General features: G+C 40.6%; 1 protein-coding gene across 1 annotated transcript in view; it reads right to left on the reverse strand.

Annotated features, from left to right (window-relative positions):
- Positions 1-12887, reverse strand: part of RAD50 (RAD50 homolog, double strand break repair protein) — a 58524-nt gene that overhangs the window by 39943 nt on the left and 5694 nt on the right. The window contains exons 3-8 of the mRNA XM_015409273.1: positions 9632-9715; positions 4016-4167; positions 3155-3340; positions 2786-2990; positions 1559-1687; positions 514-679 (exon numbers count right to left, since the gene is read on the reverse strand). Of these exons, the coding sequence (XP_015264759.1) occupies positions 514-679; positions 1559-1687; positions 2786-2990; positions 3155-3340; positions 4016-4167; positions 9632-9715 (922 nt within the window). The remainder of the gene's footprint in view (positions 1-513; positions 680-1558; positions 1688-2785; positions 2991-3154; positions 3341-4015; positions 4168-9631; positions 9716-12887) is intronic.

Raw genomic sequence — 12887 nt, forward strand, 5'->3', positions numbered from 1 at the left:
CTTGCGCCCAGCTTGGCCTATTGGGGCTGCTGGCACCTCCTAACTTTCCCATAATTCAGGAATAGTCTGTTTCCATTTACTTGCAACTTGACAATATTGGCTTGTATTCTGTTGTGCCTCTTAGGAAAGTTTAAAGCCCTCCTCCAGCATAAGAAGTCTTCTTCTGATGGATCATCCACTGTGGAGTGGGGCAAAATGATTCAAGCATTTCTGTCCTGTTTCCTACAAAAGGAACAGTATGCACTTTAAAACAAAACAAAACCATACCTTGATTAAAATTTGCTGGGACCAAACAACAGGATTTTGGCGGACAGACCTAGCCCGAGGGCTACCAGTTGGCAATATGTGGGTGACAAAATAACAATCTTCATTAAGAACTGCCAAGTACAGAATTGGTATAAAAGAACTACAAAATCACCCAGAGAACCCTAATGCATGAACTAATTTATTTATAGTAACTAGGCAATATAAACACATTTCTTATATACTTTGCTTTAAAGAGGGCTTCAATACCTTGCTCAATCAAGAGTTCTGATTTTTCTCTGTTGAACCTTTGGCATTCCTTATTTGCCCTCTCCAGTTCTCTCTGACATTCTGTTAGTCTCTTCTCCTTTTCTCTGACAGTTTTCTGGTGGTTTTGATACATATCTCTAAGCCGTTCATCAGTCCCTTGAAAAACCTGAAGTTACAGTACAGAGAGAAAAGACAGCTTTTAAAATACTTCATGTTTCAGTCTGTGCACCTTTCTATGAAAGATTCAAACCAACTGATTCCAAGTATGCAAATGAATTAATAATGAAGTTCACAGTCGCCTGATGAGCACATGAAGAGAAAACTTGAAAGAAAAATTAGAGATTGATACAAGAGGATAACCTAAATTGTACACTGATCTAGGAATGTCTAATCTGGTGCAACTATGCATGTACCTGAATAAGACCTTGCAACCCCTCAGGGCACTCTCCACGTTCATTTTGCTTCTTTGAAAACATGGCAAATACCCCAGTAAGCCTGACTTGGAGGTGAGGAACAAAAGAAGGGTTGTTGTTTTTTTGCAAAAGCATCCACCCAACTTGGCAATTTTTTAATGACTGGAACAAAAGGGACCAATAGCGTTCACCAACTCAGAATGTAATGCCTGCCTCCAAATTAACTTTGTTTGCCCTTCATGATATTATCAGGTAGCCATGTTTAGTGATTGATGTAGTATCACACTGTCATGTTATTAACTACTGAGCTCTGATTGGCTGGAATAGGCCATATGACCATTTTCAAAAAGATGACATCCTACTATTTTATCTTACCTTATCCAAATGAGATAACTCAGCACAGAACTAGTAATGGATAAATTTACCCAAGCCAATACATTAGATGATGAGTAGAAGAATCTTTAAATAAAACAACTGATAGGAAGGGAAGTAAATAATACAGTTAAAGCAACATGGCTCACTAATGGATGAACACAAACACAAGGTAAGGGGGGGGGAATCAAAGTTTCCTGCCAAGCCAATGTAGATTTTACTCTAGAATAAGGCAAACAAAAATATATTATCAAGCAAACCTTCTCCATCTTTTGTTGCAAATCTTGGTTATCCTTTTCCATCTGTTTTTTCCGGCTTTCCAGAGCTTTAATTTCATTATCAAGTCTCATTACTTTTATGAGACTATGTTCTATTTCTGCGAGACGATCCTGCAAAGAAGAGAAAAGTGAATGCCCATCCTTCATCGTGGTTAAGGCATGGGCCAACAACAGGGAAGCAGGGCAAAGGCTCTCTTCCATTCACTGGGCAAGTGCCAATTACAGCCTAAAGCAGGGATACAGTTCTTAAAACAAACTCTCCAAAGCAGGCCACCTGAAGTGAACTATTTTTCTGAGTTTGTGCATAACACATTAAAGCCACAGTCCTTTGCATATTTACCTGTAAGGCATATCAGCAGGACTGGCTTCGAAGACAAAACGGGACTCTACCTATGTTAATGCCCTCTGTGCAGTCTGTACACAGGGGTCCTACTACTCCTCATTTGGGAGTTGGGAAAGCTATGGAAAGCACAGGAAGCACTCCTGTGCTTTCTACTGCTGTTGAGAATAGTTTCCCCTCTTTCTCATTAAAAAAAATTAAATGATGATAAAATGCAAGGAGGACTTTTGTGGACCACCTCCCACACTCCATGGGCCAACTTTAAGCTGAAAATTTCCTGATTTTTTTACTCCATACCTATTTCCTTCCAAATAAGTACAAGCTCAATGAAAATATTATGTTCATGCACATTTTAATTCAGAATTGTGTTAACTTATTTCTGCAATGTGGTCTACATCATTAACTTGGTTCATGTAGTTCCCTTACAACAATCTTAATTCCACTCTAGTATCATTCAAATATGGGGGGGGGGGGGATCCTAAACTGAGAACTGATTTGGAAAACATTTCCATTCCTAGCTGAAAAAAGGAGGCAAGCCTTTGATTCACACACCACTCTGACAATTCTCTCAGCAGGTACAAAGTACCATACGATTCAGTGCAACACCATGTATATCTGCAGCTGGAATCTTCTTGTATCTACTATGCTTATCTGCAGTGACAGAGAAGTATGGAAAGGGGAGATTCCTTGTCAGACTAACCTGATATTGTGCTAATCAAACTGGCCACAAAAATATTTGTATTATCAAGAGGGCAGATTGAGTCATTGATTATTCTAGGGTCAAAAAGTTTTTTTGGTTCCTTATCAGTGCACCAATATTATCTCAAAATTTTTAGCTATACAGTTACCTTTAGCAGTTAGATAATTACCTTTAATGGTTCAAGCTGGTTCTCAATAGATCTAACATTTTCCCTTGAAGCTGCCAGCTGAGCTTCCCTACTATTAAGCTGACTCTGAATCTCTTGCGCCTTTTCTTTATTCTGTTTCAGAAACTTCAGTGTCTCTTGACACACTTTAACCTGTTGACCATGCTTCAAACGAACTTGACGAAGAGTTTCCAATGCCTTAATGTACCTTTTAAAAATAAAAACATTTGTGCATTTTACATCCAAGCCACATTTATACTTCGATATATGGAATTTTATTATAGTAGGCTTAATTAACATTTTTAAATGACATGATTTTTTTAAAAATCAAATGTGTTATTTCTGCTTAAGAAGCTTTGGATAAAAGTTAACCTTGTTGCTGAAAAGATTTCATCAAATTTTTGTTTCAGGGCCTTTCCTTCACTTAATGGCCAGTTGGATTCTTCTTGATGGCAGAAAATAACATTATTAATCACAGACTTGGAAACACCAAGGGCGCTGATCATCTCTCGGTCAATTTCTGCACATTTGGAGCTCAGACTGACCTTCTCCCCATGCCTGTATGATCAGATAAGGAACGCATTCATGCTTGACAACTCATCACAGTCCTAATAAAAAAGAAGACTACTAGACATGGTCAGACCATAGGTTTACACTTCTTTGAGAGGCTGATTCATAAAACAGTCTGTCTTAATATGGAAACTACTTCATGCAGTTAAATGGTATATAAGGATACAACATTTTCTATTCTTTTCCCATTCTTCCCTAAGGCTCCATGCGCTCTAATTTGCCACCAATGTAGTAAGACAAAAAGTAAATGCATATTATCAGGCAGGTAATCTACTACAAGGCTAAAATAATAATAAAGAAGCAACTGGATGCACTAGCAAGAATATGATTTTAAGCAAGGATTCCAAATGCAAACATTTTGAATGAATTGCAATATGAAGGCGAGACTTGATTACAACTCTCATTGCTATGTAGAAAGGGAAGTCAGATTTAGGATTTGCCACTGTACTAACTTCTTCTACAGAACTACACTGAAATCCAGTATGAGTTCAGGATCGCAGCCACTTTCCATTAACAAATAATTCAACATGAATCCCAATTATTTTCTTTGGTTGATTTTAATTAGCTCTGATTGACAGTACAAGGATGTTTGGAAGAGAGCAGCTCTAGTGAATTTTCACATATGCATACAACAAAACATGTTAAAGTCAGCTCAGCACTCACTTTGTTCTTGTTATGACTCCTTCAAGAGTTTTAAATTCTGTTTTCTTCCCTTTCTGAGTGCATACCATGGATCGCTGGACAGCTACAAGCTCTCCATTAACATCACGAAACTGAAGTCGAATTTGAGCCCTCACATCTGTTTCATTAGCAACCTTTAGCAATGAAAAGGTAACATTTTCAAACGTTTACAAATGTTAATGCCATTCCCTGTCCTCCGACACACGTTCCGCCTGCCCCATTCATTTAAATAAAGGGAGCAGATCTGCACACAAAACTTAAGAAGCATACAGATCTACAACCCCTACTGGAATTAATGGTGTCAGTCTTTCCGGTGGGGACACACTGTGAGCACAATCAATGTTCCCATGAATGTAAGAGAACACTGGAACAAATGTATATATAACAGGTAGCTTTTTCCCCCAGATTAGAGTCCACGCTCCTAGCCACTACACCAAACTGGCTTACTTGAAGAGAAGGACTCTTTGACAATTGGATACTCTCCTATCCACAATTCATGAAGGCAGGAAGTAGATTCTTACTTCTGTTTCCACTGGGAAGGGAGTACTCACCACTCGCAGTTTGGAGACTTCAGTAGGTAATGTAGGCCATAATGGAGCGTGCCTTATCAAAAATTAAATTTAGCTCCATAGGAAAAGGTACTCACAAATAGAGCATAGCGGATAGAAGGGCTAACACAGGGGTGTCAAACATGCGGCCCGGGGGCCGGATCAGCCCCCCAGAGGGCTTCTTCCAGGCCCACAGTGGAACTGGCTGTCTTCTGCTTCTTCCAGTTCTGCTGCTGCTGCATCATCATAGGTTTCCAGCTTACAGATACAAATCTGAACAGCATACTCAAGATTGCAACAGCACAGACATTTTGATGCAATAATTCAGAGCAAGAGATGTCAATTATCAGACACTATTAAAATATTGCAAAAGTGATAACACTTTACGCATGTTTTTATTTTAAGTTTGAAAAAAAACCTTTGTGTTTGTGTCCTTTATAAAGTTTATATCTCTGCTACCTGGCATTACATTTTATGACACACATGGCCCGGCCCAACAAGATCTCATTTATGTCAGATCCGGCCTTCATAATAAATGAGTTTGACACCCCTGGGCTAACAGGATGTAGACAAAAACACAGTCTCAGGAAACAGAGACAAGTATATACTGGAACTATACAGTCAAAGATGAACAGCAGACAACACATGGCCCTGGCTGATCACTTCATGGAGACCAGGCTAGCATCAGAGATGAAAGACACCACTCCTTCTAATCTGTTGAGATAAGCTGACAGGTGAGTGGCAAGATCTGGACACTGTGCAATGCATGCAGCCAAATTACTGACACCCTAGCCATAAGAGACATGGCTGTGGAAGCTTTTATGTCCACAGCTGTGGCTTCATGGAACTGGTACAGCGCTGCATCACTCTTCAGGTTTTATTCTCCCTCCTTGGGGAAGGGCACTCCTGGGGGGCAAGAGAGCAACAGGGGAGTCCACCACTGGAATTTTTAGTAGCCTCATGACCTTAGGAGGAAAAGAATAAAGACTTCTGGAATGCCCAAAATGAAATCTTTAAGAAAGGCGGAGGGTACTCTTCCTTGGTCTTTGTGGGAAAGAACCTGGGAAATGGAAAAACAGAGCCAAGCTCGCTGGAGTATGACAGAATCTCCAAGTTCCCTTCATCTGATTCTTCCTCCTTCACAGCATGTGGATACTCTGCTTGGCAGCTAAGAGTTTTAAGATCTTCAGAGCTTTACAGAGGGGAGTTCCTCTGGGCAATGAAACTGCCTGGTGCACTGGGCAAAAGAAGGTTTTTCATAATCAGACAATTTCCGTTCTTCACTGACTCAGTTCTGGTAACAGTATGCTAAATTACAAAATACTCCTTATGGGATCTTAATGATAAGGAAGATGAGGATGCTCATGATGAGTCTGCTGGGCCTTTCATGGCTGCATTGGTAGCACAGTGTGCCCATGCTGTCTGCTACCTGGAGCCCCTTTGGGAAGGATTTTGCTTCCAAGAGACATGGAAGAAGAGAGGGGATCCATCTGGACATTTTAAGAGGCTCCACCCTTCATCAGCTATCCTATTGAGCACTGACAAATTTTTCCATCCAGGCTTGGAGTTCTATGGGGATTGGGGGGGGGGTCTTCCACACACACACACATACATTCAGAGACACTGCAGGAAGATCCCACCTGCTGCTTACTAACCACCTTGGAGAGTGTCCCTTTCCCACCAGTATGAGAGCCAGCAGAGACCCCCCCCTCCTTCGCAGGCCTTTGGGTTTTCCTACCAAAAAAAAGGCATATGGCCAATGCTGCCCATTTCAGAGCCTGTAAGGCTCACTGGTCGCTCTTCCTTAGCTGTTGACAAAGGGTAGGAAGAGATGTGGGTTTACGCAGCCCTTTTGCCTCAGTGCTGGAGGACGACTGCTTCTGTTTCTTCCACGGAGAATGCTGCAGTGCAGGGGTGGCCAAACTGTGGCTCGGGAGCCATATTGTGGCTCTTTCACACATATTATGCGGCTCCCGGCAGGGCAGCTGGGGAAGCTAAATACCATTAGCAAACAAATATCATTGAACAAATGAATATCATTATCAATATCTGCTTTTACCCCTTTTGTAATTATTTTTGGCAGTCTCGTTTAATGTTAATAAAAAGCAAATTTGCATATTTTCCAGTAAAAAACTTGTAATATTTGTTCATGTCTTGCGGCTCTCAAACGTCTGATGTTTATTCTATGTGGCTCTTACATTAAGCAAGTTTGGCCACCCCTGCTGCAGTGTCTAATGGAGCAGGTGAACAAATTGCTTAGGTTTAGGGTTGCCAGCCTCCAGGTGGGGCCTGGGGATCTCCCGCTTTTACAACTGATCTCGAGCTGACAGAGATCAGCTCTCCTGGAGAAAGTGGCTGCTTTGAAGGATGGGCTATATGGCATCGTACCCTGCTGAGGCCCCTCCCCTCTCCAAACCCCACCCTCTCCCGGCTCCACCCCCCAAAGTCTCCAGGTATTTTCCAACTCAGACCTGGCAACCCTACTTAGGTCATCACTGTGACTAAGTCACAGAGCTCAGAGAAACTGAAAGTATTAGAAAAGAAGTAGTTTGGGGGGGGGTTAGAACAGCAAACAGATACGCAGAATTGTTAGATGATGGAAATAATTTAAAATCTCAGGAAGAATTAATGAAAAGGGAAATAAACCTAGATTGGTGGACTAGAGTACAAGTGGAATCTAGATATAGTAAAGGCAGACAGACAGATGGATTCTATTTAGAAAAAGGTATATTTCAAAATTATTATGTACTTCAAGACAGAAACTTATTAAGAAAATGTATGGTATGCTGATGCAATTGAAAATGCAGGATGAAATAGTTAAAGAATGTATGATCCAGATGGATGCAAAATGTTGGTTATAACATAGATCTGTTACAATGAAGTAAAATAATGGAAAGTGACTATTAAGTTGACTAAATCTGTTTCATTCAAAAAAAATATGTAAAATGTTTTATAGATGGCACCTAACCCCAGATAGGTTAGCTAAAATGTATAAAAATTTGAGTAACAAGTGTTGAAAATGTAACAATCATGTTGGATCACACTATCATATGTGGTGGACATGTAAAAAGGTTAATAAATACTGGAGTACATACTTTCTTACAGTCAGTGTTGAATATTACAATACCTTTTAAGCCAGAGATATTTCTGTTAAACTGTTTACCAGATGACTTAGATAAGAACCATAGATACTTTATTTTACATGTTATAACAGCAGCCAGAATTCTATTTGCAATGACAATGAAGGACATTGAAGATCCCAACACTGCATGAGTTAATAATGAAGATTATGGAATGCGCTGAAATGGACAGATTGACAAATATATTAAAAGGAGGAATGGAAGAAAAATTTATGGGACTGTGGAGGCTGTTTTATGACTGGCTAAAACTTAAGTACTGAGAATATAAGAGTAAATGAAGAACAATAAGAATGATGGCTATAGTAGCTGTGAAGCTCTAAGGAGAAGATTTGCATGCAGAATGTTAAATTGAATATATATATTCAATATATATGTATTTTTTCTTTTCCCTTCACCTTTTTCTGTGCATAAACTAATAAAAAATTTTAAAAAGAAAAGAACAGCAAACAAATCCAGAAGCAAAAGGAACATGAAGGAAGAAACAACCTCAGCACTCAATTAAAAACTGAGTGCTTTCTCTACCCTGCTCTCAGGAGGAGGCAGAAAACTCAGCTGTGGATGATAGGTAGTTCCTCCTGACTACAGACAGAAGGAACAACATAATTCCTGCCTCTGGGGATTGTGGGTAGGAGAGTACCTAACTGTCAGAGAGTGTCCCCCTCTCTTTAAGTGAAAAATCAATGAACACAAATCAGACACAAGAAATCACAACATTCAGAAACCAGTAGGGAGAACATTTTAATCCTGGACATACTATTACAGACCTTTCAGGTCTACTAAAAACCAAATATACAATGTGAAAGTGCTGAATTAGAACTCATCAAAAATTAAACACTATCAGTCATCCTGACATAAACAGATGACATGTAGTGTTTAATTTTATTACAGTGATACACACTCAGTGGGCTGGGAGCCACATGTGGCTCTTTGACATGCCGACTGTAGCTCTTCTGAGCATCATATCCCAACACGGCACCTGCTGCCTCATATTTCAGGACAGTGAGCAAGGCCCTTGCCTGGTGGGGCTTCTGGTCAGCAGGTGGTTCCCACCCTCAAATACCCACTACCAGAGGGAAACTTCAAGCCTACTGAGGCACATATTTCATGACAGAGATTTAAGTAACTATGGCTCTCCTTTGATTGATGAGAACTGTGAACACGGCTTCCTGTGAGCTGTGGAGCATGTACCACTCCTCCAATAGCTTTAGAGGACCCCAGTTTTGAGAATTTTTAATTGACTGTTCTTAACACATTTTATCAGCCCTTGTACCAATATTAGTGACAAACTGCTTTCAATGAAGAGTTGGCCATATTTTAAATGTGTCAGGTTGATCAGACTTTTTATGTAGGCTTTATTAAGCATCATGAAGGCAGGATGTGAAGTGCAGATTCTGCGAGCTGTTGTTTACTCCTTTAACAGCTATACTGTGTTCCTGCCTCAGATAACAAATGTGAAGCAGCAGACTAAAAACACTGAGCATAATGTATACAAAATATGTAAATAACAGCTGTATATATTAGCGAGTGGTGGGATGTAAAACATCACCCTCCACCTATATGTATGGACTGATACTCTCCATTTCATTGTATCTGAAGAAGTGTGCATGGCACACAAAGGCTTATACCTTATGCTTTGTTGGTCCAGTGCTACTGGACTCAAACTTCATTCTGCTGTTTCAGACCAACACAGCTACCCCATGAATGTTTTTAACAGGAATACAAGCAAACAAGAAGACCATTTTATGTAGTCAACAACATTTTTAAGTTTATAACATAAAAGGTATCATGGAATAAGAATTATTCCTCCCCAACACATATCTCTTCTGTAATAGTATCTAATCCAGTGTTTTTCTTACTCTTGGTGTGTCTTAAATCCCCTATCTGTACATTCCAATGCCCTTCTTTCTTACCTTAGGATCATGAACAAATGATTTTCCTTGGGTGCCAGGTGGGAAATCCCCAGTGCAAATATACTTGAGGCATTCTATGATAGTCTAATGAAAACAGAAATAAGTGTCAGTAACATAATATAGCAGTAACTGCTCTATTCTTTTCGAGAAAGTATGATACAACCATAACCTAGAGGCAGTTCATCCTTTACATTTACTGACTTCATTGCACGCTTAATAGCTCATGCGACTGGTTTACTTTCATGAATAGCATAAACATGTGTGAATAGGTTCCATGCATCTCTTCAGATCAGCCTCTGTTTCAAAGTTCACCAAAGTTACGGGGCTAATCTGCAGTGTTCTTGAAGTCCCTCACATCAGAACTGAATTGCTTACTTGAGCTCACCCCTCAAGTGAGCCGCTAAAGATGCAAGAAAGACGGGAGAAAACATTTTATTTACCCATCCTTTTGGTGGTAATAAATTTGTCTTCTGCCTGCTACTATACTAATTTTGCCATAGCTGGTTTTTATTGCATATTGCATTGTTTTATGAGTGATGCTTTTAGTGCATTTTTATTAATGTGTTCCATGCTGAGAATCCTATGGATTATTAAATAGGATATAACTATTTTAAATAAATAAAAAGAACTAAAAACTGTCAACTGGCTATTGTAGCTTGTTAGTGAAATGTCCCACTGATGAAAGCTGATTGCATCTAGTCTACCTTGGATACCACTTTGGATGCACTATAAGTGAAAGAGGTTCCTAGAGAACCATCCAATCCCATTCAGTATATTAATTCAATGACTACAACTCCAAGCTGTGGTCAAATTGCTTGGAGGCATGCAGTCTACTACCTATCAGGTTGATCAGCTTGACTTTTTAAAAAATTGATAATATCTAAAAAGGAGAGAAAAACCAATTGAACACAGAATATTGTATGTATTTGTTGTGGATGGAGTCACTCCCTCTCACATTAAACAAATCGGCCCTTAGGACAGAAGATGGTCTGTCTTGGGCAACTGACAAAGTTGTTCCCTGACGTCCTCTCCAACAATCCCCTAGGCTTCTGGCAGGAGATTATGAAGAAGACTGAAAGAATCCTAAAGGCTGCACGGCCATTTTATCTGCCAGTGGATTTAATAGGGTATAACTGCAGGTAGGATATAAATATTTAGACAAGAAAGACCCTACACAAATCAGACGGAACATGCCATAATGCACATTTGCAGGCCTGATGACAGAGACGGCAGAAATGGCAACAGAGCTTTTTCTCTCCCATCATCACCCTTGCCGAATCTTGTTCAGCTCAACTATGTAAGACAGTTCATGACTTGATAACATCTCAGTCCAGCTTGGTCAATGAAGTTTGGCCCCTAGCTGTGATTTTTGTGAGGTTGTTTGGTGATTAAAATCGCTGTGCTCTTGTTCCAACTTGGAGACCAAGTTCCGAGTAAATCTGGTATCCAGGATGCCAGAAACACCTGCTTTTTAAACAGATACAGCCCAGTTACATTCAGGGCTGCAGACAGCAGTATATCTTCCCTGTTGTAAAACTACTGTATTGTCTGCCAGTTTGACCGATTCCACAAAGCAGTTGTTCTGCCCTCGGCCTCCCGTTTTCCCTGATTGTACTGCTCAATTTCCCACTATTTGCTGAGTGGCCACATTTTGACCCACAGCTCCCCCTGATTTCCCTCATGTCTTCTTGATCCAGGCTGGGAAACTCCTGGAGATTTGGGGGTGGACCCTGGGGAGGACAGGGACCTCAGTGAGGTACAATGCCATAGAGTCCACCCCCCAAAGCATCCATTTTCTCCATGGGAAGTTATCTCTGTAGTCTGGAGATGAGCAGTAATTCCAGGGGATCCCCAGGTCCCATCTGGAGGCTGGCATCCCTAGGCAGCACCCTCCAGGTCACTTTATACCACCTGACTTGCAAGACTCAACTAGGCCTGGCTGCTTGCTACTCTTCAACAGCAGCCACCCTATGAAAGCCAGTGTGGGACTTCCAGTTTAAGCGACTTGCCACTCAGACGCACCCCGTCCAGCTCTGATGGGGTCATCCTGAGCCTCAGCTGACGGGAGGGGATCGAGCTGGTCCCGGAGACCCCTAGCCTGGGGAGCCAAGGAGAGCCTCTTCCAAGGTGATGGCCGAGGAATTGAGGCACTCCTTTTTCCCCAATAGGTACCATTGCCGAGGAGCCAAGATGGCACTTAGAGACGACTGCCGGACAAGCGGACACAATCTAAGCAGAAAAAAAGGCTTCTAAGAAATTCCCGGGGCTTTAAAACGTGAGTTAAGCAATGCTCAAGTGAATTCAAGCGAGTATTATACCTCGGGAACAAATAGAAGTGCCTACGGCAAAGCGGGGGTGTGTGTGAAGGGGGAACTCAAGATCTCCCCCCCACACACTAAAACTCAAAGCGGTTTTGAGGCGGAAACAAAAGTCTTCTACGGACAAAATGACTTCAGCAACTGAAAAAACACTGAACTTATAAACAAAAGAGTACACAAAACGGAGAAAGAAAGATCCTCTGATAAATCGCAATTAATTCAGCTCCAGCTGGAAAGATCTATGCACGTTCTACGCTTCCAAGGGATACCAGAAGAGAAGAATCAGGATTTAAAGGAACTTTTGGCAGATGCCTTGGCATCATTATTGGATTGCAAAAAAGATGAAATGATAAAGGAAATAGACTGGGCACACAGGACGTATCCAGATTTTATTAAGAAAAATAAACTCCCGGGGAAAGTTTGTTTGACATTTATGAGACGATCTACCAGGGATCTGGTGCTTAAACTGATGCAAGTGAAACCCTTCAAAATCAAAGACTTCAAGATAAAAATCTTAAAGGATATTCCCTATGATGTCAGGAAACGGAGGAGATCATATAATGAACTGACTTTCTATTTACAAAAAAAAGAGAGATACAATATAGATGGGCATATTCCCAGAAGGATTAAATTTTACATTCAAGGATAAAAGATATAACATTGACTCTGTTCCTAAGGCCAAAAAACTTATGGACTAATTGTCCAGTCCAGCACAGAAGAAAAAAGAGAAGAAAACTAAAACTACTGAGAAGGAAGAAGATGATGATGAAGACTCCTACTCACAGGAGTCAATAAGCTCAAGTAACAGTTCTACCTAGACATTGGAATCTGAAATGGGAATAGCCGCTCCCAAACTTCAAAGAAGCAAAAGAAGCAAGAAGAAAAGACTCTGAAACAAGCATGATTGTTTGAAAATGCAGTTTATTACTATTATTTTT

This window comes from Gekko japonicus, unplaced genomic scaffold (genome assembly GCF_001447785.1).
Source record: "Gekko japonicus isolate JY-2015 unplaced genomic scaffold, Gekko_japonicus_V1.1 scaffold376, whole genome shotgun sequence".
Classification (NCBI taxonomy): domain Eukaryota; kingdom Metazoa; phylum Chordata; class Lepidosauria; order Squamata; family Gekkonidae; genus Gekko; species Gekko japonicus.